The following is a 23,413-nucleotide window of genomic DNA, read 5'->3' as shown; positions in this document are numbered from 1 at the left end:
CTGATACTGGAGACAGCCACAATATACGCCAAGACGCAATGAATTTGCTTCGCAAGTACCAAGTGTCATTAATATCAAAATCGCTTTTGTGCCCGTTATCCAAAACATCAATCTACTCCCCTTTTGCCCACTTTCCCAGTCATATAGCATGCTTAGCATACAGCACGGTGGATGCCATCCTCCATCTTCCTCACTTCCTTACCAAGCTCCTTCGCGGCGCCGCCCTTCTGCTTCTTGTGCTTCTCCTCCTTCTCCACGTCGCCCTTAACGCGTACCTTGTTGCGGCGGTGGTGGTGCTTCAAAACTTGCAGATCAATCTCATCATTCTCCATCAACGTCTCCGTCACAGTCGATATGTCGGTCAGCAACCTCTCGAGCAGGTCAAACGTCATGCTCTCGCGCACAACCACGCGCAGGATCTCAATCTTCTCCTCGTTGGGAGGCAGGGGGTAGTTGGGAATAATCCACCCGCGGGCGCGCAGCATCAGGGAGATTGTCTCCTGCTTGATGTGCGGGTACGTCTTCTTGAAATCATCCGTCAGACGGAAAGACACGACGGGGAGTCCGGCGACGTAATCGGCCGAAGTCTCCCCGACGACCGCATCACCGCCGCCAACGGCAGAAGCCGCCTGGTTGACCGCAGACTTCACGGCGCCCTTGGCAGCCTTGTTCGGCGCCGGACGGTGGATGTCGGAGACGACGGTGTACCACTCCGTGGCCTCGAGACTCTGGGCGAGCAAACGCGCGTTGGACATGCAGTTCTCCATGATGCAGCGGTAGCCTTCGAAGCCGAGGTGGATGAGGTTGTAGTACTGGACAATCACCTGCGCGCCGGGGCGTGAGAAGTTAAGAGTGAAAGACTTCTCGGTACCACCGAGGTAATGCAGCTCGAAAATGAGGTCTTCGGGGAGGTAGGACTCGTCGCGCCAGATGATCCAGCCAAGACCCGCGTACACCAGACCATACTTGTGCCCGGAGGTGTTGATGGACTTGACGCGGGGCAGCTCGAAGTTCCACTTCGCGCCGTCGCCGACGCCAGCATGCGTGAAAGGAGCGATGAAGCCTCCAGAGGCGGCATCGACGTGGATGGGAATGTCGTTGCCGGACTCCTCCTGGTACTTGTCGAGGATCTTTGAGATCTCCTCAACGGGCTCGTAGTGGCCGGTGTACGTGCTTCCGAGGATGACGAAAATGCCGATGGTGTTCTCGTCGATATTTTCTCTGATCAGGGCCGGGTCGAGGCGGTAGTGGCTCTTCTTGGTGACGGGGAGGATGCGCGCTTCGACGTCGAAATAGCGGGCGAACTTCTCGAGGGCGACCTGGGCGTTGGAGCCCATGATGATGTTGGGCTTGGAGGTGTCTTTGCCCTGCTCCTTGCGGCGTTGTTGCCATCTCCTCTTCATGGCGAGACCGCCGAGGTGGATTGCCTCGGAAGACCCCGTGGTGGCGGAGCCGATGGCCTTTTCGCCGGGCTGGACGCCCCAGAGGTGGGAGATGATGGAGATGCAGCGCTGGTGCATCTCCATCATGGCGGGGTACTCGTCTGCGTCGGAGAGGTTCTTTGCCAGGTTCTCTTGCATGAGCTGGGTTGCGTTGGGCTCCATGAAAGTGCCGACGAAGCTTGATGCTGTTAGTTCAAAGATAATCCACGACAATTGAGGACAGTGGCTGACCTGGCCAGGTTGAGGTTGGGCTTTCCATCGAGGTCCAACTCATCCCTGATCATCTGGAAGACGGTGTCTCCGGGTGCTCCTTCTTCTGGGATCTTGTATTTGGGAATGTTCATCTGAGAGGTATAGCGGGAGTCGAAGGGATGGATGTGCGCGGAGGTGGCATGGCTTTGCAGGTTGGTGTGTCCGGGGGGCGTGATGTGAGATGCCTGGAGTCGTTGAACGATCTCCTCGGGGTTGACCTGTTATAATTGTCAGCTGAAGATGATTTGAGAGCTTGTGATGAGTGACTAACGTGGCTTGCAAGAGGCATTGTGAAAGCTGTTTCGTATAATAGTATGCTAATTATGGGGTATCACAGTTCGAATTCAAAGTCTCGTCCAGGATTCAAGATGAGATGTATTGATGTCTAAACAAAGTCTGCCAAGGTCGGGGGATCATCGCCTTGAGTATTAAATACCAACCAGTAGCTCATCATCATACAGCTAGCTATAGCTATGTGGAAACAGACTGGGCGGTTACCAGGGACGATGATGAGGAATGAATGACGACATACCATAGACCGAGCGGAGCGCGGAGCTTTCGCTGTGGCTCGAAATCGTCGCAAATTTGCTAATGCATTGAAGACGAAAGACAATCTTTCAGCCCACAGAGACCTAGCCCGACTCGCCGTCCACGGGCCGAAGAGATCGCGATACGTCAAGGTGGGTGAAGGATCGCACCGTCCGATAGGTAGTGCGAGGACCGTTCCTGGGGTCTCTGCCAAGGCCAGAGACAGCTATGATGGAAGCTCTGCTGCCGCGTGGAGCTTTAGCAGTGCCGGTTTTGCCGGTGGGGGCGGGAGTGTTTTTGAGGCGCACTGGTGCTGCTGTATGATTGCGTGTTGCGTCGGAAAGCGGCTTGAAGTTTGGCTGTGATGACTGGACGGCTCTCTGAAGCTATGACTTCCACCTGAAGAGCTGAAAGCTGAAATGATGCCCGTGGGATGAAAACTTGCCGATGCTCGGATGGTTTTGCTAGGGACAGCCGAGTGACGGCATTGGCATCTGGGAAAGCTGCGGCCTGGATTCGGGGCCTGCATGTCAGCGTCTCCGGGGAATCTGGCCGCTTGACCCCTCCACTGACGGGTGGATCCCGTCCCGTCTTGGCACTGCAAGTGCGCAGTAGCACCGGTAGACGACAGATACCTATCTCCGTCGACAATAACACATCGTGTTGCTATGTTATGCCTCAGCGGAGTTCTCATAAATATTGCTGGTGCGTTCTAGAGTTCAAGGCAATATTAAATTGTTCACGAAAAATCCTCATTCTCGTTTGCGATTCTGTACTTCCCCGTTTGAACATCAGCTCTCGAAGACCGACCTCTCATCCAGGGTATCAAAAACAATTCTTTTACGCCGGTGACAGCCTGTATTATCTAGACTCCTTCGCACACAACTATATCATAATACCGTTATCTTCCCCGACGTTCGTGTGTACCGCTTCATCTGCCATTCAACATCGCTTTCCTTAGACTCCACCCTGCCATCTCTGATCTCAAAATCCACATACGGGGGCAGCTCTCGGAGATGTTTCCACGGAGCGAGTTAAGATCGTAGCGGGTGTTCACGTTGTGAAGACTATGGGCCGTGGGAGATGTGACACGGTGAGAGCACGGTGTCCCGCGATGCTCAAATACCCGTCCGGTAGCATTTGCTACGCGGACGAGATCCTTCAGCGTCATGCCATCGCGGTTCACGCTTTTGGCCGTTGGGAGAAGAAGACGAATCTCCTTAGAGAAGGCCTGGAGTCTGCTCAACGGGGGCCTGGACGTGGCGATGAGAACGCGAGGGTCCTGGTACTCGTCGTCGAGAAGACGAGGCTGGATCTCATCGGCGATTTCATCGTATGAGAAATCCCTGCGAATTTGTAAATCGTTGGCGGTGTCGCCGGGTAGTGGCTTGCCGGATGCCAATGCCTACTTCAGGCGGGCTCATCTCTCAGTCACTGTGCTCTCTTGCAGAGTCAGGGTACAGCAGTAAAGGTAGTCCCTTCTTTACCGTAATTATTCTCATAGCTACCAAAATTTCAGTCATTTGATGCACTTAAAATCTCAACAAGTATCTCACCTGCAGCATTTTGAATGATTTGCCCACCTAACTCTGAGATTAGTCTACCAAAGGCCAGTGAAGATGAGTTCTCATCAGTGGACATTATGTCAGCAAAGATCCAAAACAAGTGAGGTGCAATGGAATAGCAGTTTTCGGGAGCGGCGGGGGCGGGGCCCGAGCTGGGCTGCGCGGGCCGAGATATTCCGCTCGCTGAAGCTGAGGCCCCAGTGCAGTCGATTTGGCAGGGGGTTGGCTGCGGGGAAGTCCGCTTCATCGGAAATAAGATTGTTAACGAGAACCAGGATCGCCCAGCTGCCATTCAGGCCCTCTCATTCGATTTCGAAGATAAGCCAGGACACCCAGGCGTGCCCAGCTCTTCCTGTCTGAAAGAAAGGCTGGTGATTCGTTGATACGGAGCAATCACACAGAATGTCCAATTGCGGTGACTCGCCAAGTCTCGCGCAATGGCTAGGCCGATGGACGGGTAGCAATGGCACTACCAAAGTACCAGCAACACTGCAACAGCAGGAGAAACAACATCCATTCGCAATGTCCAATATCCATGCACACTGGAAGATTGTGTGTATTCGTAAGGAGAGTTTAGCATGCGTCGTCAGTCGGGCTGGCCCGGCTCGAGACGCTGACAGCAAAAGCAGTAGACTTCGGACGACACTACGCTGTTTGCAGCTGATTCGCCAATCTGGTTTCTCTCAAGTTAAACATCGATACTTCGGACGATCAGTCTCTGAGAACTCCCGGATTGGTGACAGGGGCAAAGCCGGCGGCTTTGTGATCTGCTGATCTCCATGTTTCCTCGACAAAGGGTACCAAAAGACCCCAAAAGGCCCTCTCCTAGCCCGCGAAATCGAGAACCGAGCCACGGAGGCGTCAACTGAGAGAGTCAGAATTCAGGCGGTCCCGGGGGACCCTAAAGACGTGCTAGAAGGGCGGGCCAGCTGTCTGCAATTCCATTCAGCCATTAGGTCGTCCGCCAATGTCACCATCACACACACCCCGGCGAACCATTCTTCTTCCCCCTCGCCTCATCCACAGCCACTTCGGATGTCACTACCCCGATTTAGGAAGGTCGACAAACGGCCGCTGGAGCTGCGGGCTGTCGCCGCTGCTTTTTGTGTCGTGATAGCACGCTAGAGCGCCGAAATCTCTCTGGTCCCCTTGACCGGGCACCCCCTCCAACGCGTCGCCCGAGAGGCCCAAAGAGGAGCCCACACCCACGCTGATATGGGGAGATAGATAGAGAGAGGTTGGAAGGGAAAAAAAGAGTCACCTCATCCCGTTGGTTACACCGAACCATTGCCTCCACGGCTCCTCGCGTACTCGGCGCTCTTTTGCGGCAGAGCAGACCCTCCAGGAACCAGACCGACAATCTGCCCCAGAAGCCGAAGAACTGCGTCTTCGCGGTGATCAGCGGAGGGTGTGGTTTTTTCACTGGCTTGTTGGCTGGCTGAATCTATCATCTACCTTGGTCCTTGTCACGTCGAGTTCTTAGCCTGCAGACAGACTGCCGACCGGCACCACTGTCGCCGCCATCTTCTCGGTTGATTTGATTGGGAAAAAAAGCCCTTGGCGCCCGCTGTCCCCAGTCCTGTTGCGGCCTTGGGGCCTTCTTTTCGTCCTCTTGCTTATCTCGTCGGTCGCCCTTCAGCCCATCCGCAATCGGCGCCGTATTCTCTCACCTTTCAATCTACTCTGTCGACAGTAGAGCGAAGGCGAGAGGGAGCGACGACGCCATCGCCCACCGATCACGATGCCGTCTTTTTTTCGCAAGCGCGGCGAGCCTGAGGAGATCACGCCGTACCCCGCCCTCGACGATGAAGCCGAGGCCACCGGCATCGAGCCGCTGAAGGCTCTGGCTCAGTTCGAGAAGGCGCACAAGCTCGATCCGAACATGCCAATCGACGAGCTCAACGATGTCGACGCAGCGCTCGCTACGGGGAATGCCGAGAAGGGTCTGGAGATCGAGCAGGCCCTTATGGAGGACAACTCGCCTTATCCAGAGGTACGTGCGAAGCAACGCTTTCTGGCGCAAGAGGGTGGACAGGACCAGGGGGAAGAGCGGGCAAGCAGAGTAAGGAGATGGTTCAAGTCGCTAACGTATTGTGTAAAGGTCCGCGCCGTGGTACGGAATTACGATGTTGATTTGCCCGCCAACACGATTCGCGCGTGGGTTATTGGCATGCTGCTCTGCACTCTCGGCTCTGGTGTCAACATGCTGTTTTCTTTGCGCAATCCCAGCGTAACAATCACCACATACGTCGTCCAGCTTATCGCATATCCAATGGGCCGAGGTTGGGATTTGATCATGCCTGATAAGGAGCAGAATGTCTTTGGCATCAAGTTCAACCTCAAGCCCGGTCGTTTCAACTTCAAGGAGCACGTCATTATTGTTGCCATGTCTAATGTAAGTACCTCAGGATGTGAGCCGGCTGGGTCTCGAATATTCCACTTCATGGGGGTGCGATAGCCAAGATTCGAGATCTCTTAGCGCCAAGCAGACCCAGAGGAGAATAGGGCTAACATCAACAGGCTGCATATGGAGGTGGTGTTCTGTACGCGACGGATGTGTTGCTTGCGCAACAGCTCTTCTACAAGCAGCACTTTGGCTGGGCTTTCCAATTGCTCTTCGGCATCACAACTCTTTGCACTGGCTACGGTCTTGCTGGCCTGGCAAGGCGCTTTCTCGTCTGGCCATCCGCAATGATTTGGCCGTCAAATTTGGTTAACTGCGCTCTGTTTTACACCCTCCACGACCACTCGGGCTCGGACCCTTCTAAGACGAACGGCTGGAAAATTGGTCGCTACCGCTGGTTCCTCATCGTCGGCAGCGGCGCCTTTGTCTGGTACTGGTTCCCCGGCTGGATCTTCCAGGGCCTGTCATACTTCACCTGGATTTGCTGGGTGGCACCTCAGAACGAAGTTGTGAATAAGGTGTTCGGCGGTCTATCGGGCTACGGTCTCATGCCCATTTCGTTCGATTGGACCGTCATCTCGGGATACTTGACCTCGCCCATGATTCCGCCTTTTCACGCCATTGCGAACGTCATTGCCGGTATCCTCATCTTCTTCGTTGTTGTTTCCTCGGGCATCCACTTCTCCGGTACTTGGTACTCCAACTACTTCCCCGTCCAGAGCTCGGAGTCGTTCGACAACACCGGTGCAGTTTACAACGTTTCTCGTATTCTCGACGCCAACTTCCAGTTCAACGAGACCGCCTACAACGCCTACTCGCCGCTGTTTTTGCCTACTCAGTTCGCCCTCGCATACGCCCTGTCTTTTGCTGCCGTCGCTGCCGTCGTTGTTCACGTCGTTCTCTACCACGGAACCGAGATCTGGGGCCAGTTCAAGCTGGCTCGACACCAGGAAGATGATGTCCACATGCGCCTGATGAAGAAATACCGCGACGCTGAGGACTGGTGGTATCTCGGTATGTGACTATCGTATTCACAACTCAGCTCGCTCTTGCTAACATGCTTTCCAGCCCTTTTCGTCGTCATGATCAGCATTTCATTTGGCGTCGTGGCAGGCTGGCCCACAGGCTTCCCTGCTTGGGCCTATGTCGTCTGTATCATGATTCCCGTCGTGTGGCTCATCCCTATTGGTATCGTGCAGGCTATCACCAACATCCAGCTCGGTCTCAATGTCCTCACCGAATTCATCATCGGTTACATGGTGCCCGGCCGACCGCTTGCCATGATGATGTTCAAGAACTACGGTTACATCTGCATGTCGCAGGCGCTCTACTTCGCGCAGGATCTGAAGCTCGGCCACTACATGAAGGTTCCTCCTCGTACAATGTTCGCCTCTCAGCTTGTCGCCTCGCTGTGGTCTGCAATCGTGCAGATTGCTGTCATGAACTGGGCTCTCGGTGCCATTCCGGATGTTTGCCAGCCGGACCAACCAAGCAACTACACCTGTCCTGGAGGTCGCGTCTTCTTCACTGCATCCATCATCTGGGGTGCCATCGGACCCGCTCGCATGTTCTCCGGAAACGCTCTCTACTCCTCTCTTCAGTGGTTCTGGCTCGTTGGTGCTATCACTCCCATCATCACCTGGTTCCTCGCCCGAAAGTGGCCTAAGAGTATCTGGCGCTACGTCAACACGCCTCTGCTGTATGGCGGCTCAGGCTGGCTGCCGCCCGCCAGTGTCTACATCTACCTCTGCTGGGCTCTCGTTGGCACCTTTTTCAACTTCTTCGTCAAGCGACGTTACACGGGCTGGTGGCTGCAGTACAACTACATCACCTCCGCGGCGCTCGACTGCGGCCTTATCGTGGCCACGCTCATCATTTTCTTCACGTTGTACCTCACATCGGCCAAACCGCCGCAGTGGTGGGGCAACGTAGATGTGTTTGAGACAATGGATTGGAAGGGCACAGCCATCAAGACGCATGTCCCGCCGGGCACGACGATTGGGCCCAGCACGTGGCCGTAAATGGCCGGGAGCGTGTCGACAACAGAGATCTATAATAATGATGTTTGGTTTGCCCAGGATCTAGGAGTTGGTGGTTTTCATTGTACGTTTCACGGTCTAATGGCCTTTTGGGAGGATGGAGTCTTTTGGATGCTTGGCTCAAAAACGAGGGTTGTCTGTACGGCTGATGATACCTCGCTGCGAAGTTGCTTGCATGTTTCTAAATCTAAGTATGAATCAACGAATTATCAAGACTGTTATTCTCGGGGACTGGCGAGGGCGAACTGAAATGGCGAGTGCCATACACATGACCATTTGAGTTGACACTCTTTCCCTCCGGCAACAACTTGTTGAGTGCTCTTGCCTTGGAGCGACGGAACCTGGAAGCCAAAGCGCCTGCCCTTCAATGAAATGAGACGAGCTGCGGCTCCTTCCAGGTTCTTGGTCTTCGCACCACCATCCTAATGATATCCTCGACTCTCTTCTGTCATCTCTTGATCTCCAGCATCTCCTTACTTAGGTATACCTCTCCCCTCTCTTCGCCAGCCCACAACCTTCAGCATCTAAAGACCCATCTCAGCATCACGACTGTTCATCGGGACTTTTGTAGTCCATTCCCTATAACCATCTCGTCGGCATCGCAAACTTCCAAACACTTTTCAACGGTAACGACAGCTAAATGTCGATTAAGCACGATCTTCCTCAAGTCAAACGCTATTGGATACACTCTCCTTTTGCTCGGCATACCATCACATCAGATCCTTACTAGACAGCGACTGCTCATATACGTCCACGCCGTTGTGCTTAAGCAGACTTGCAACCATATCAGAACATGGTGCATACGAGGGATAGCTCCATGGGCCATACGCGGGCCAGTTCTTTAGGCAACAACTCGATACGACACGAGAGATTCACACCACACGATGGTCGGCGCGAGTTCTCTGGCGGGACCTTCTTTCCGGGCGAATACACAACCGTGGCTAATGACGAGACGGAGATGTCCTTGGAAGACGTTCGGAAGAGCACCATGGATGCGGCCGAGTCACGCTACAAAATGTACGGCGATCTCTACAAACAGCATCTTGACAAAAAGGAAGCCGAGACCAGCAGCGAGCTGCCACCGAAGAAGATGCCGAGACGGAGGAGGAAGGAGCCCAAGCCGAAACGGAAGAAGAGGGAGCACAAGCCGAGGCGACCGAAGAGAAAGGAACGGACTTCGAAGGGACGTTTTCGAAGATTCATTGCCAAAGTACTCGGAGGAAATACTGAGAACATGGATACTCCGAAGAAGGAGACCAAGGAGAAGAAGGTGAGCAAGGTGAAGAAGATTCCGGACGAGGAAAATGAAGACAAGAACATGGACGGAAAGAGACGCAGGACGGAGGAGTGGGTTCAAAGTGTGGACATGGAACACGGGACTGACAGTGATCTGGCACCTTGGCAGGGCCCAGAGGACCAGTAGAACTTTTGCGAGTATTCTTACCTACCTAATACGACTTGTTTCTTCCCCCTGGGCCTGTTTCCGTGAAGCCGGTAAGCAACAATTTGTTTACCTCCGAAGATGTGGTAAGATGAGCCGAAGATCTTTTCGGATGAATGAGGCTCATTCTCGTACGAGGCTCTCGGGCTCGTCAAGCCAGATGGGTCGTGGGATTCGTATGTCTTGATCCGTCACGGAAGGGGGCAAGTCGGAATCCAACGCCCTCTGATCCAGGAATTACAATCATCGGCCGAGGGTCAAGGCATATTTCCACCGAGGAAGGAGTGCTGGGCCCTTATATGTTATCCAAAGATCGCGATCCAGGGGAACTTGGTGGCTTGTCCCAAGCCTGCGAGGCAATACGGTCCAGCTCATCTGCAGTCTCGGGGGCAGATTTCGATGTTTCCGGGTCTGAGAAGCCCATTGTCTGGAAAGAATGGCATTTTAGGAAGACAATGGGCGAAAATCAACGATCTGGAATGACTAGGAATAATTCCTGGCCCAACAAGAACGATCGTTGGTGTCTCACCCTGGGGAATGGCTACTCTGAGACTATCATCTCAGTTCTCAGGTTAAACAACCTAGACAGAAAAGCAAATTCTGGCAGGAGTTGGTGAAGAAGAACCACCCCTCAAAGGTCACTTTCCTATTCCTGAAAACCCCAGAGTAGGAGGGATTGTTTACCAACACACAAAGATTCCCTTCTGGAACAACGGTAAATCAGACAAAGACAAACCCGGGGAAACCCACCATAGAGGGAAGACAAACAGAAAGCAACTTCCGCAACGTTGGACCCCTTTGCGCGCCACTGTCAACAAAACGACTGTCCTGACACATAGCAAAAAGTCTGGCAGACTCTGGTTTAAAGAAGAGACAAGCAACGCAGCGTTCGCAAGGGCTCGTCTGTTCAGCTTGATCCTCTTTGAACATTTTGCGGGAAGAAACTTTACCAAGTCACGATTTTCCTTTCTCATGTCTTCATCACTGTCCCGGGACGCGTACAGCGAGGACTCTATTTTTTGTTCACTGTGTTCAACTCATAAAACCATACCATGTCATTTGCAAGAGAAAGCGGCGGGACCAGAGCATTTAAGACCACACGGCATCGCACCACATCGGCGTTCTTTCCTCTGCCACCACAGAGTTGACGACAGCTTCTTTTCTTCACAATTATCAAACTGACCAATATCCAACACCATCCCACGTCGTGACGCCTGGCATCCATCTCAAGTCACACGCACACAAAAGCACAAACAAGCGCGGCTCGCATCGCTCGACATTCCACCACTCAAAATGGGAAGAGGCTCATACGACACCACCGGGATAAAGACCGACACGCAGGATGGGACCGAGGGCGGGGCTGATAGCGGTGGACAGGAGAGCTCCAACCCGCCGAAGAAATGAACAAAACAGAGGTTCAGAGGCGGGACTGTATGGCGCCGTGTGAAGGTGAGATAATTCTCTTGCTGCTGTGGCTCGTGCGAAGAGGGGTGTCGTGCCGGTGATTTAGAAGACGAGTTGTTCGGCTACTTGACGCAGCAGCTTGCTGGAAATCGTTAAGTTGGGGGAGGGGAGACTGAGTATTCTGTGATTGCGGGCTCTTCGTAGTACTGACCATTCACCAGTTTGATCGAGAAAGCCCAGAATGCAGGTTCAAAGAGGCGACTCGTGCCGCGTCTATCACTCTGCGCTCAGCGGTCAGTTTGGGCAGCTTGCCTTCTTCACCTTTAGATCCACGCCAGCATTGCAGACCCAGGTTTTTCGAAAGGACTTGGCGCTTCTCAGTAGGCCAGAGAAACCGCACACGAGTTGTGGCGAAAACGGCCTTGGGAATCGGTGTCTGGCAGAGTCGTTGGGTGATGAGGTAGTCAAATCCAGAGAGGACGGGGGCCAGAGCGATGTTGATAGAACCGACTTCATCATCTAGCTAATAAACAACTCCGTTTGATCTATATGCGCTCACCGAACTTTTCATCTTGATATGTACTAGTAGTAATCGCAAACACGCTGACTCGAGAAAATTGGGTATCGCACTAATAAAGACAAGGAAAAGCACAAGAACAAGAAGCGCCAGTCATCTATCTAACAGATCAATCATCCTGGAACCCAAACCGACTTAACCGTACTGGGGCGGGTGCTGGGTGGGAGCCGTATGCGAAGGCGGCGCAGGCATGTTGTTGTAGTAATCCGCCGCCGCGCCGGTCTGTGTCGGGGGCGGGGCCGGGTTCGGGCTTTGCGGACGGTGCGCGGGCGGGTGGCTGCCGGCGTCGTATTTGTTTTCGCCGCCTGCGCCGCCGTACCACGAGTCGTGGTTATTCCCGCCGCCGCCCTCTTTTCCGTGGCCCTCCTCGATCTTGGCGTAGGAACCGCTCTCGCTCTTCTTGCCCCCGACGAACTTCTTGTAGATCCAAACGGGCAGCCAGAGGCCTGTGGATACGAGAAGGGCGTGGCCCACGACGTGGCCTAGGCGGAAGGATTTACCGTCCTTCTTGCGCTTGAGTTCTGTGTGTGTGTGTATTGTTGTCAGTTCGGTCGAACTCCGGGCGGCATAGAAATAAGACAGAATGGGGTTTACCTTTTGTCACGTAGTACCCCAGCGCGATCAGGAAGATGATGAACCAGATGATGGCGAGGATGATGAGGACGCGCGCCCAGACGGGCAGGTGTGAAAACCCGTTGTTCCCTCCTCCTCCTCCCCCGCCTCCGCCGACGTAGCCTCCCGTGCCCTTGTACTTGTTCTTGCTGCCTTTTGAGCCCTTTGAGCCCTTCGACGAGGAGGACTTGCCGCCGGAGCTGCCTCGGCCTCCGCTGCTGCCGCCGCCTTTGGGCGTGCGGGGGTCGAGGATGAAGGCCATGAATGTCGCGTTTGCGGTGAGAAGAATGTTGTGCGTGCGGTTATGTGTTGGGTGTGGCTTTTGGGGTTGGAGCAAATTGCGGTGGTAATCGTCACACAAACACGGCTGGATGAGGGGATGTAGAGAAATACGACAGCCTTCTCTCGTGCTCGGGGGACGAGGGCGCCAAGGTCTTAAATAAGAGAGGGCGCTTTCAATCTTACATGTGCGGTAAGGTGGTCTGGAGGCACGAGGGGAATCCCAATATTTCCCGTTCCGTTGGTTGAAACGGCAATGCAGTCTGACGGACTTTGATCAGCCCTGTATCTTGGCGGACCCCTCCCCGAGGAGGCTAAGGAATACCTCATCACGCATTCCAACTTGGTGATCCATCGCCCGTCAGCTCGAACTGGACAATCACAACAGAAGGAGCATGTCGCCGGATGACGCTAGAAAAACAAGCTCAACGTGAACAGGCTGACGAGAGTGGAGGTGAAGAGGGTATTTGGAGTGTGGTGGTATTGGACGTAGGCTGAGCTGAATATGTCCGGGGGCGAGATAGCGGTCTTGGCGGCAGCCGTCATTCGCCCATTTGCGCTGATTGCTGCTCATCGTCGATAGATCGTGGCCATATGGCGGGCTTTTGGTGGTGCCAAGGAAGACGGGCTTACACTTGGCTTGGAAAGGGAAGTTGAAGAACCAATGTTCAGGGCTTGTACTGCAGGCAGTGTTTGTTACAGGGTCTCTTTCTTCTCTCTGAGTGAACCTGAAAGCCGTTGATCTCGTTCAATCAGCCCTGGTTGAGGTAGCCAGAGGGCTGTGAGGCCAGCATGATCTTATCTTTTCAGGGGACTTTTTACATCTAGGTAGTAGACGCTCTCGAAGCTTGTTTCCCCAAACTGAAGACATGGAAATTCCAATTGCGGCCCCGTTCTGTCGCTTGGCTCCGGGGATGAGACCCGTCTTACTAGGAAGAAACCATTGAATTCAGTTTCCACTTCTAGGCACCGATATTCTCTCTGCTCTGTGAGACTACGTGAGATTCACCCAAGTCGTCCGTTGATCACCGAGAAAACCAGAGCAATCGGCGAGACATGATTCGGCTTCCGTCCTCGCCTCCGGGGACTACAAGGAGGGGCAGATCGCGACCATCCCCTGCGGCACAGCTCTCCAAATGCCGTCATTCGTGTCTTGGATCCGGACCCTTTCACCCCTTCTCCCGTGTCTTCCATGCACCGTTCTCCTAGATTTTGCTCGAGACACGGCCAAACGTCTTGCACCCTGATGGAGAGGAAGGACCCTGCATTTCCCTTGACGTCGGTCCCGCCCGACGTGAGATGGTGTTTGCTAGCCACCGCCGTCATTTCCATGCAGACGGGGTTCTTGAGATGTGTAGACTTTGATGCGGCATGATGAGATGGCGGGGAAGATTGGAATTGGGTTTGTGTTTTGGTAGTCAATTTTGACCTCATCTCACCTCGGCATTGGCGATGAGCGATGAATGCTTCCAAGGCAGACCAATTGTGATTGATGTCCTCTCTTGGCTTCAAGTTTCTGAACTCATATTCCAGGGTGCTAGGCTGATGTTGATTGTATGAAATGGAGTTTCGACACAGTTGCCAGACAATATACTTAGTCTCTCGTCACTTGGCCCGTTGCGGTGGTTTGTCGTTACTCTCACCGTCGTTCCAAGTAGACTGCGACATCTTGACCTACATCGTGCCTTGCGAAAGCGCACACGTCATTCAGGAAAGCACCTACATTGGAACCTCGTAGAACGTCTGCATGGTGTGTTAAAACCGATCTATTTCCCTGTCGTGAAGATTTATGAGCTTTTTCGCCAGTACGGAGCTATGGTATGCACAGACAGTCAGAAAGATGCGTCACATTCTCAGAGACTGCTTGACTGAGCTTCACCGGCGCGAAGTCTCGATTAGCGCGCGTCTGAGCGGATGAGATGCGGTTCATCTGGAATGAGCTCGGCATCTACAACCGGCAAACCTGTTACGCATGTCATCATCAGTGCGAAGACCCTCGGGATGATAAACCTGTGCAATCAAGCCCGAGAGCTTGTCTATTCGGTGGACGGCAGCTATAAGCGCCAGGCGACGATTGACATGAAGCTATGTCACAGATTAGTTGTCCTGCAGCCTCAAAGAACAGACAAGTCAATCGATCTGTTGTTCTTCCTGAGACCGTAGAAGCTGGGTGTAAAATGCTTCCGCGGGTAAAGCAGATCTGTAAGAGAAGTCGCATTGTGTCTGGCAACGCCTCAATTGAGTTGCTTCTCATTCGTGGCTTAGCAAAATGAACTGGTTAGCCTTTATTAGACGCCCTAGAGTTGCAATAGTGCGGTATTGGCGTCGATCGAGGACAAGGTCGACAAAGGCAGGTCTTGGCCGGATACGGACATTTGTCGCCAGGTTCGAGTCGTGGATTACGAGAGACTGCTTGGTGCAAGAAGGACACGCACGGCCTTTCTTTGGAGCGTCTAATGTGGTGAGACGACAGAGATGCAGCTGATTGGAATGTACGCGAAGGGGAAAAAAAGATCGGATTGATATAAACAGAAAATAATTTCCTCCGCATGGCTCAGCTGCAAGAGCAGATGTGCACCCAATGAAATATCGCCGAAATGCAGCTTACAGCATCCCTACCACAGGTCTCCGCCCGGGCTCGGCGCAGCCCCCGACAGTCCGGTCCCGCGTCTGGGGCCCGTCCGATGTTAGCGCGGCCTCAGTGGCTTCAGAAGTTCAGAATGGACCCTCAAGTGCCCCTGACCCTGAAACATCGGACTGGGCCGACCACATCACTGTGGAGGGGGGAACGAACAAGGGGAGGTCCAATGCCAGCGGTATTCGTACGCGGAACTGCGGCCCAGAGAGCATGTTTCTGGCATTCTGCAAAGTGCAGGTGGGAGCTTGGACGTTCCACGTTCACCCCCCCAATCCCGTCACCTGTCGTCCCGCCTTGTCACACGCAATTGAAGGCTGTCCTTTTTTTTTTTTTCCTCCTTCACTTCATCTACTTCATATCCTCCTCTTCGTTTTCGCTTTCGCCATCCGTAGCTACTTGTCTACTTCTAATATTGTATTGGTCGTTTCCTTTGTAATTCGACCTCTCTTCCTCTCCTTTCTTCCTCTCGTTCCATATAACCTACCTGTCCAAACAACCAACGAATACCGGTGTCCCCTTTTCTCGATCTCGACGACCTTCCCACGATTCCGATCTACCGTGCGAATCCCATAGTCAGGGCAGGCCCGCAACCATGGCAGCAGCAACAGCAGCTCCCTCTTCAGGAGGGTTCGAACCGAAGGCTCGCAAGCGCGTACTGAGAGTCATTGCCATCTCTCTCCTCCTTGACCTTGTAAGCAAGCACCTTACCTCCTTATCGACGATGAATGCTAATTGCGACCCCGCGCCAGATCTCCTTCACATTCATCCTCCCCCTCTTCCCGAAGCTCCTCGAGTTCTACCGCGACCGCGAAGCCGGCCCCGCCACCGCAAACGCAACCGAGCCCGCGACCCTCCTCCAAAGTGTCCTCTCCGGCCTCAACCGCTACAAGGCCGCCTTCGCTCGCCCCATCGACTCGCGCTACGACATCGTCCTCCTCGGCGGCGCCCTCGGCTCTCTCTTCAGCTTACTACAGGCCATTGCCTCCCCGCTCATCGGCCACCTCTCCGATCGCCATGGCCGCCGCACCGCTCTGCTGGCCTCCATGTGCGGCAACATTCTGTCTGTCCTTCTCTGGGTCGTCGCCGTCGACTTCCGCACCTTTGTCGCGTCGCGCGTCGTCGGTGGTTTGTCTGAGGGCAACGTCCAACTTGCGACTGCTATGGCAACCGACATTTCCGACGAGCAGAGCCGCGGCTCCACGATGGCGCTCATCGGCGCATGCTTCTCCATCGCCTTCACCTTCGGACCGGGTCTGGGCGCGTGGTTGAGCAGCATCAGCACGGTCAAGGAGAACCCCTTCGCGACGGCCGCTGGGTTCAGCTTGTTTCTCATTCTCACCGAGACGCTGTACCTCTACTTCTGCCTCCCCGAGACGCTGCCATCCTTGACCGGCAAGGGTGCCAAGAAGGAAGAGAAGAAGGCGGCCCCTCCTGCGCCCGTGGTGCGCACCAACTCCCACTTCCTCCTGAACGCCGTCCACTTCGTCTTCCTACTATTCTTCTCCGGCATGGAGTCTTCGCTCTCCTTCATGACCTACGAACTCTTCGCCTTCGGCTCCTCCAAGAACGGCCGCCTCCTCGGATACGTCGGACTCGTCGCATCGATTCTCCAGGGCGGCGTCACGCGCCGTCTGCCGCCTCTTCTCTCCGTCCGCATGGGCACCATTGCCTGTCTCGGTGCCTTCATTCTTCTCGGCCGCATCTCGTCGATCGGTGGTCTGTACCTCGCGGCTACGTGCCTGGCAGTGACGTCATCGACGGTGGTGACCGGCCTGAACACGTTGAGCAGTTTCGAGGCTGCTGAGGGCGAGCGTGGCGGCAAGCTTGGTATCCTCCGCAGTTGGGGCCAGCTCGGCCGTGGTCTTGGCCCGATTCTGTTCACCAGTGTTTACTGGTGGGCTGGCCGTGAGGTCGCCTACAGCATGGGTGCCGCGGGTATGGCTGTGGTTGTGGCGACCGTGTTTGCGGGTCTCAAGACGCCGCCGGGATCGTTGAAGAAGAAGGTTGCTGCTGAGAAGAAGACTGCGTAAAAGGAAAGAGTTGTGTGAAAAAAGAGATGGGATTGTAGGCATTATGTGGGGGTTGCTGGGTTGAGATCTTGTTACACTGTATATGTATTTCTTTGAGACGCATTGCTCAGGAGTCGGTGGTTCTGCTGCTATGTAGGTATTATACACAATTGATGGAACTGTACATGAAACATACACTCTGTGCCTCGAAGTTCAAGACGAAGCTTGGTCCCGGTATTATAAACCGTCAATCGAAGTTGAGCAAGAATTGGTTTCGCCGTCCATACCAAGATGATCGATCACATTAAGGAATTACCCTTGAGGACATTCATGGGCAATGCTCTTCGATACGAGTACGCCATCGTCATTTGAGATTGACATCTCGAATCACAAGCTCCCGCCTATTCAGTACTGAGCATACCTTATTTGGTACTGCACCCATATCGCCTCTCCTCGAGTCCTAGAACGTCGGCCTTTTGCTCGCGGTATATGTTCCAGTGCATCGCACACTGAAAGATGCAGAATTTCTACAGTCGCACAGCCATTAAAGAACTTAGATGGTTTCTCTGCAAAGCAAGTTAAGATATCGCATGCGCGAAGCTGAGCTCATGAAGCTGCCTTAACGACCATCGATCAGTTTGAAGTACATGCCGATAGGACTACGAAGAGAACTAAGACGACAATGGTGACAGGGAACAGGATGAGGAAAATGATAATATAAAGAGAGAGGCGGAGTCTGTGAGTTCATCGACTCCGAAAGTCGCCACTTCGATCTGAAGTTATGTCTCTGGTACCGATTTTAGACGGTGTTGTCCTAAATGATTGAGTACTCCTCTCCTTGAGACATTTACCATCGGTCGGGTTCATTCACTACTCGGAAGTTCGGAAGGTGAAGAAGCAATAGCTCAAGCGCCGTGTACAGCTCAATAAACCCCCCTGGATCGACTATGAGAAACAAGAAAAGCTTCCGCCCTTCCCAGTAGACTAGCCTTCAATCTGACAGAGCAAACGAAACCCGTCGCCTTCCGAACATGCCATTTCTTCCACGAAACCCTCCACCCTCCCTGCCCATCTTCTTCGGGCCTTCAGTTGTAGAGACATGCGGGCTCCACATCATGAGCTGAATACTTCGTCAGTGACATCATCCTCTTCTGGCCTGACTCTTACCCTCCTCTTGTTCCCATGAGTTGTCTTACAATGCATGTGATGGCATACAAGACGTAAAAGCCACCCGCGATAGAGCAAATCATCCAAATCCTCGTGACTGAACTCCAATCAAGCGGCGCATAGATGACCAGTAGGTAGAGTGAGTGGGCGAATATCGCAAACAGCCAAAAAAGGCCTTGTCGGACGTATTTTGTTGTCGTGTTGGTCGCTTTGAACCAGTCGTCTGCCGCAAGACCGTACAGAACTATCGTGTGTGCTGCAGAGGGATAGCTGAGAAGGACCAAATAGAAAGTGCCTTGAACTTTGAGCAGATAATCCGCTGGTGTCCAATACAGGATATCCGTGTCATACTCTCTCGGGGCCAAAGACGCCGTAAACCAGAAGAGACAGGCTAAATGCACGCAAAGAACAAAAAAGCCAGTAGCCAAGTAAGAAAGCATCCACTGAGTCTCAGAGAATATATTCTCGTAGCGTGAGAACGGCCGACTCATTGCGTTTGCTGTTTCATTCTCGGGATTGGCGTGCTCCTGATTAGATTCCTGCTGTTGTTGTGACGAAGGTAGTGGTGCGATCTCTACCACCTCCGTTCCCCCGTTAGAAGCCTCAGTGTTGTGGATTTCATAGGGCTCGGAGGTTCTATGTCGACAAATTTCGCATGTTCTTGGGTCATACCTGAGGTCTTGGATCTTCCCAGAGCTCGTGCCCGAGACCAAGGTGCTGAACAAAGTACTCAGAGGTGCACCGAGAAGCAAGATGGGAAGTACTTGACCGAACTGCCAAGGCGAATTTCCTGTCTCCAATCCCCGGGAGCGATTCTGTTCGAAAAATCTCTCTTCGATTAAAGACTCGTTCAATCTAGAAGTTCCCCACAGCAAAAGAACAAGCAGCCAGAAGAGCTGCCATTTCAGTGTATTAGTTGAATTTTCCCTTATAAAAGGTGCAGAAGAAGGGGAAACGGGCACATTTACCTCTCCAAGCACTGAGTTCTGCAAGGTAAATTGCGTCCGAGCCACAATAATTGCAGTTGTCACAGTTCTTGTGATAAGCCCAGACCAAAACGTCTGAATCCGTTCAATATAAGGAGAGTCTCCAACCACAAGCAAAGGGACGCTGTCGATTTTCGCGGCTAAGACTTCCAGAATTCTGTTCAGGCGAAAGCCAACTTGTTTTCGTAAGGTGAATGATAAATTAACCGACAGCTTGAGAGCTCTGGCGAAGAATCCGGACAGAAGCAAAACAAGAGAAATGACCATCTCCTGAAACGCAGATGAGCGTTCAAAAGGCAGTAAGCTCCCTTGATCATGATAAAGTGACATGCCACAACTTATGGAAAAAAAGCAAGCCGCAGGCGTCCGGTGATAAGCCGCAGTTGCCTTGTCTGTCCCTTTGTCTGATGTTGATCCGTTCCAATTGAAGAATGCAGTTGGTATCGTGGCTGTAACCAGCAAGACGACGAGCACGGACATGGAAATAAGGCGCATGTATTTTTCCCAACGGTGAGCTTGTAGGTGTCTTCGAAGGACTGTAAGTCCTGACAGATGGGTGTTGTTTGAAAACCAGGCAAGGTTCACAATGAGTTGCCAGTGGTGAGCTGATAGTGGTTCTTTCAGACAGATGAAACCGCCGACGAGAATGCTGATCCCAGTCAGGACTTGGATGTCGCACATATTGCCAACGCTCTGAGAAATAATTGAGCCAAGGCATTTCGACCAATTTCAGGAGCTCATTACCTTAATGTAGCATTGTTGGACTCTCTTTGAGCGGGCGTTGACCATGATGAGAGGCGGGATACAACAGAGCGCCAGTATTCGCAACACGTTCCGTCTAACCCAAGCCAACAACTTCACGTCAATCGGATTAGGCGTCCAGCCGTACGTGTTCAGCTGATAAAGCGGAGGCCAATTTGACGGCTGGTCCGAGTCGATGCGTCGTTGTGTGAAGGTGGTTTTCGGGGGCGGGGGAGGCATTTCGGGGTCATATGCCGCGAAATAATATATTAAAAGAAGCAAAAAAGCAATGTAGGCTGTGCCTGCGAACCCGATTATCACCTGTTGGGATCAGCGACGGCGTATCGAAATACTCTGCCAGACACAACTTACTCCTATCCCTGCAATATCACTGTTGGGCTCTGGGGAACGTCTCCAGTATACCTCGGTGCAGCTTATATCCGTTCGACAGGGACTGGACATGACTTTGGCTCGAAGCTAACAATAGCGTATCGGAATTGACTGCATTAAACGCGCAGGTTTGAAGGTGGTTTTCAACTCACGACAGAGGAGTTCGTTAAGTTGGGAAGAATGAAGGTTTTATGGACACGTCACCTTGGGTCATGTTGTTCCTCAATCATGTCAGACATAACGACCGGCTGCAAAAGTTGCGAAGCTGGTGTAGCTGTACAGAGTACTCATGCTGTGCAACATACCGCCGAGGCCACATCTGAGTCAACAACCTCAGCCTTCCGCTGGGCGCGCATTTGACGCTTAGTCGATGTTAGTAAATATAGTCTATGAAGCTTCCGTCACTTGGGAAAAGCATCAGAGATGCTACATAGTCCTTTTCTTTTGAAGACTCGTTATGCGGTGCCTTTGGCTGATCAGGCAGGGCAGCTACAAGTCACTCACACCCAACGGCCATATGAAATCTCAAGGGTTCCATTGTAGGTTGTATACGTAGTACGAGGCCTCCCACGTGTGAGGCTGTATATGCGAGTATTGCGCGACCTTCTGGGGCCTCATAGTCATACTTGTTGCCCAACAGTCAGACTCCTGTGCGTTTTATGTCTCACCAGCAGAATTGTCAGTTGAACGGTATCGTGTGGCTTGGTGTGGCTAGAGATGGCAAGTTCCCGACGCTTGAGGTGTTATACAGGCCTAACAGTGTGTAGATGTAGCGAGCCTGTCAGTTTAGTCCGGAGCTCTTCATGCTCAATTGGCCTTCGCAATCATATGGCTTCGATCCTGCGAGGTAGAAAAATGAGAATATTTCGACCTGTAGTGGCAACTACATAGCATTCTGTTGTTTGACACAGACGCCCATGTTGATTCATTTCCTGGACTGGTGTCTACAGTTCCGTTGTGGACGTTGAGGAGTCGTCAAAAGTCTATGGCCAGAGGAAGGATAAGCTCGCCTCGAGACCCAGGGATCCCAGTCGCAGAGCTGGCGTTGAGACCAATTGCGGCGAAACGTTCGATAAGAGAGAGTTTTGGGGCAAACGTAAACCGGACGATGTCGTCAACAGCGAGATTCGACCGCCGTCTTGGCACCGGCACATTCTGCGTGCGTAAGACTTGACGACTTTTCCCCTCACGCCCCGAGTCAATTTGCTTTCTCCGAGGATTGAGGTGGAGGCCTCAACGATCCTCGAAGAACAACGCCAAGTGTATCCAAGTGCACACTGTCAGACATGTACACGGTAAGATGATATTGATGTAAATTAAATATATAACCCTGTGTCTTAAGAAGACATTGCTGCCACGGCAACAGTACCACAGGCCATGATCGTGAAACTTTTTAAACCGCCCACCCGCATTAAGTCTAGACGTTCAACACAAATCATCCAACACATCCTGAATATGAACATTTCCCCATCCACATAGATCTCCCCTGGACACGGACGACTCGCTTAGAGGGCAGCGACGATACCGAACAGAGCGGCAACAGCAACACCGCCCATGGCAGCGTTGCCCTGAGAAGCAGCACCAGTAGCAGAAGCGCTGGCGCTAGCTCCGGTACCGGTAGGGGTAGCCGAGGGAGTACGGGTGCCAGACAGGGTGGTGGAAGCAGAAGAGGTCGCGTTGCGGGAGGCGGACGCAACAGCGGACGCGGCAGAGGACGCGACCGAGGCGGCGCGGGAAGCGGAGGCGCTGACGGAGGCAGCGGCCGAAGAGACGGCAGCAGACGCGGAGGACGCGGCGGAGGCGGCAGCGGAGCCGGTGGCGGTGGGCCTCGCGGAGCCGGCGCTGGCGGTGGCCAGGAACTTCTTGCAGGCGTCGGCGGCGGCGGCCTGGGCCTTGCCGAGGTCGGCCGAGTTGCAGGCGGAGAGCAGGCAGGGGGCGGCGAAGGGGACGAGCTGCTCCTGCTTGTCGGCGGCGCACTGGCAGGCGGTGTCGGTCAGGGCGCAGCCGACCTTGGGGATGGCGTCGCGGAGGCAGGGGATCTACGCGACGGGACGTGTTAGTGTTTGGGAGAAGAATTGGAGTGTAGTGAGCGAGGATTGACGTACGGCGCACTCGGGCTGGCCGGAGAAGTCCTGGGCGGCGACGAGGCCGGCGGCGAGGAGGGCGAGGGTGAACTTCATTTTGGCTTGTGTTTGGTGGTTGACGATGTACGACGAGGTTGGTTGGTTCAAGAGGACGTTGTACAGACGGACGGACGACGTTGGGTTTAGAATTCGTTACGTGAGGAGGGAGAGATCTTCTAAGAAGTCAGGGTGGAAGGGACGGGGTGATAAATATGCGGGAGTTCGCCCTCCTCGCGCCAGCCACGTACGGAGAACCCCTGCCGAGACCATAACAATGTCCATTTACAAAGGCCTTTCTCTCTCTTCCCAATTCTTCCACCTCGCAAAGCTTATCCAAGGTATCCGCACCAAAAGCCGGCGGCGCGATTGGAGAGCGTGAGGGGGGCGACAGCTTATTTGGTTTAGCCAGGCCCTTTAGCTTTGGATTATTGCAAGGGGACGGCAACCCAGAGCTGGGGTGAGTCTGGGACTGAGCTGGACCTCGACTTGGACAAGGGTTCTGGCCAGGAACATGCAACCATCTTTTTGCGATTGGGGAAAAAAGGACTTCCCACAGGTGGCACTACATTACTCTGTAGGGTGACATCCAATTGACTCCTCTGGTTCTTGGCTCGAGGGACGCCGCAGAAGAGCGTTTGTTTTTCTCCGTCTTGGGTGAGGTGAACTGGAATTTTCTCTCGTATGTCTTGACTAACCGCCCTCAACTCCCAAGACATCTCCAAGGAACAAGAAGCAACGGGCTAAATGCAGATGGCCGTGCGGTCTGATTGGATGACAGGTGCTCGGGGAACGTGCCAGCAGCTTGGGATATCATAG

The 23,413-nt window shown here is 53.5% G+C and overlaps 6 protein-coding genes across 6 annotated transcripts; 3 read left to right on the top strand and 3 right to left on the bottom strand.

Moving 5' to 3' along the window:
* Positions 1-152: 152 nt before the first annotated feature.
* Positions 153-3,624, bottom strand: CkaCkLH20_03005 (glutamate decarboxylase; the record flags this gene model as incomplete). The annotated part of the gene is made up of 3 exons (XM_038885724.1): positions 153-1,620; positions 1,674-1,912; positions 3,349-3,624. The coding sequence occupies 3 exons, from the start codon at positions 3,622-3,624 to the stop codon at positions 153-155; spliced, it is 1,983 nt and encodes a 660-aa protein (XP_038748923.1).
* A 1,904-nt stretch (positions 3,625-5,528) lies between these two features.
* Positions 5,529-8,212, top strand: CkaCkLH20_03004 (OPT family small oligopeptide transporter; the record flags this gene model as incomplete). Its single annotated transcript, XM_038885723.1, has 4 exons — positions 5,529-5,780; positions 5,889-6,182; positions 6,308-7,205; positions 7,260-8,212. The coding sequence occupies 4 exons, from the start codon at positions 5,529-5,531 to the stop codon at positions 8,210-8,212; spliced, it is 2,397 nt and encodes a 798-aa protein (XP_038748922.1).
* An 811-nt stretch (positions 8,213-9,023) lies between these two features.
* CkaCkLH20_03003 (uncharacterized protein) lies at positions 9,024-9,653 on the top strand (the record flags this gene model as incomplete). Its single annotated transcript, XM_038885722.1, has 1 exon — positions 9,024-9,653. The coding sequence occupies one exon, from the start codon at positions 9,024-9,026 to the stop codon at positions 9,651-9,653; it is 630 nt and encodes a 209-aa protein (XP_038748921.1).
* A 2,134-nt stretch (positions 9,654-11,787) lies between these two features.
* CkaCkLH20_03002 (uncharacterized protein) lies at positions 11,788-12,526 on the bottom strand (the record flags this gene model as incomplete). The annotated part of the gene is made up of 2 exons (XM_038885721.1): positions 11,788-12,173; positions 12,247-12,526. The coding sequence occupies 2 exons, from the start codon at positions 12,524-12,526 to the stop codon at positions 11,788-11,790; spliced, it is 666 nt and encodes a 221-aa protein (XP_038748920.1).
* Positions 12,527-15,773: 3,247 nt separating this feature from the next.
* On the top strand, positions 15,774-17,211 carry CkaCkLH20_03001 (uncharacterized protein; the record flags this gene model as incomplete). Its single annotated transcript, XM_038885720.1, has 2 exons — positions 15,774-15,872; positions 15,931-17,211. The coding sequence occupies 2 exons, from the start codon at positions 15,774-15,776 to the stop codon at positions 17,209-17,211; spliced, it is 1,380 nt and encodes a 459-aa protein (XP_038748919.1).
* A 4,768-nt stretch (positions 17,212-21,979) lies between these two features.
* On the bottom strand, positions 21,980-22,654 carry CkaCkLH20_03000 (CFEM domain-containing protein; the record flags this gene model as incomplete). The annotated part of the gene is made up of 2 exons (XM_038885719.1): positions 21,980-22,513; positions 22,580-22,654. 2 exons carry the CDS (start codon positions 22,652-22,654, stop codon positions 21,980-21,982), a joined length of 609 nt encoding a protein of 202 aa, XP_038748918.1.
* Positions 22,655-23,413: the final 759 nt, after the last annotated feature.

Source organism: Colletotrichum karsti (genome assembly GCF_011947395.1).
Source record: "Colletotrichum karsti strain CkLH20 chromosome Unknown Scaffold7, whole genome shotgun sequence".
Lineage (NCBI taxonomy): Eukaryota > Fungi > Ascomycota > Sordariomycetes > Glomerellales > Glomerellaceae > Colletotrichum > Colletotrichum karsti.
Note: the sequence above shows the minus strand (reverse complement) of the source record. Positions and strands in the feature narration are given on the sequence as shown.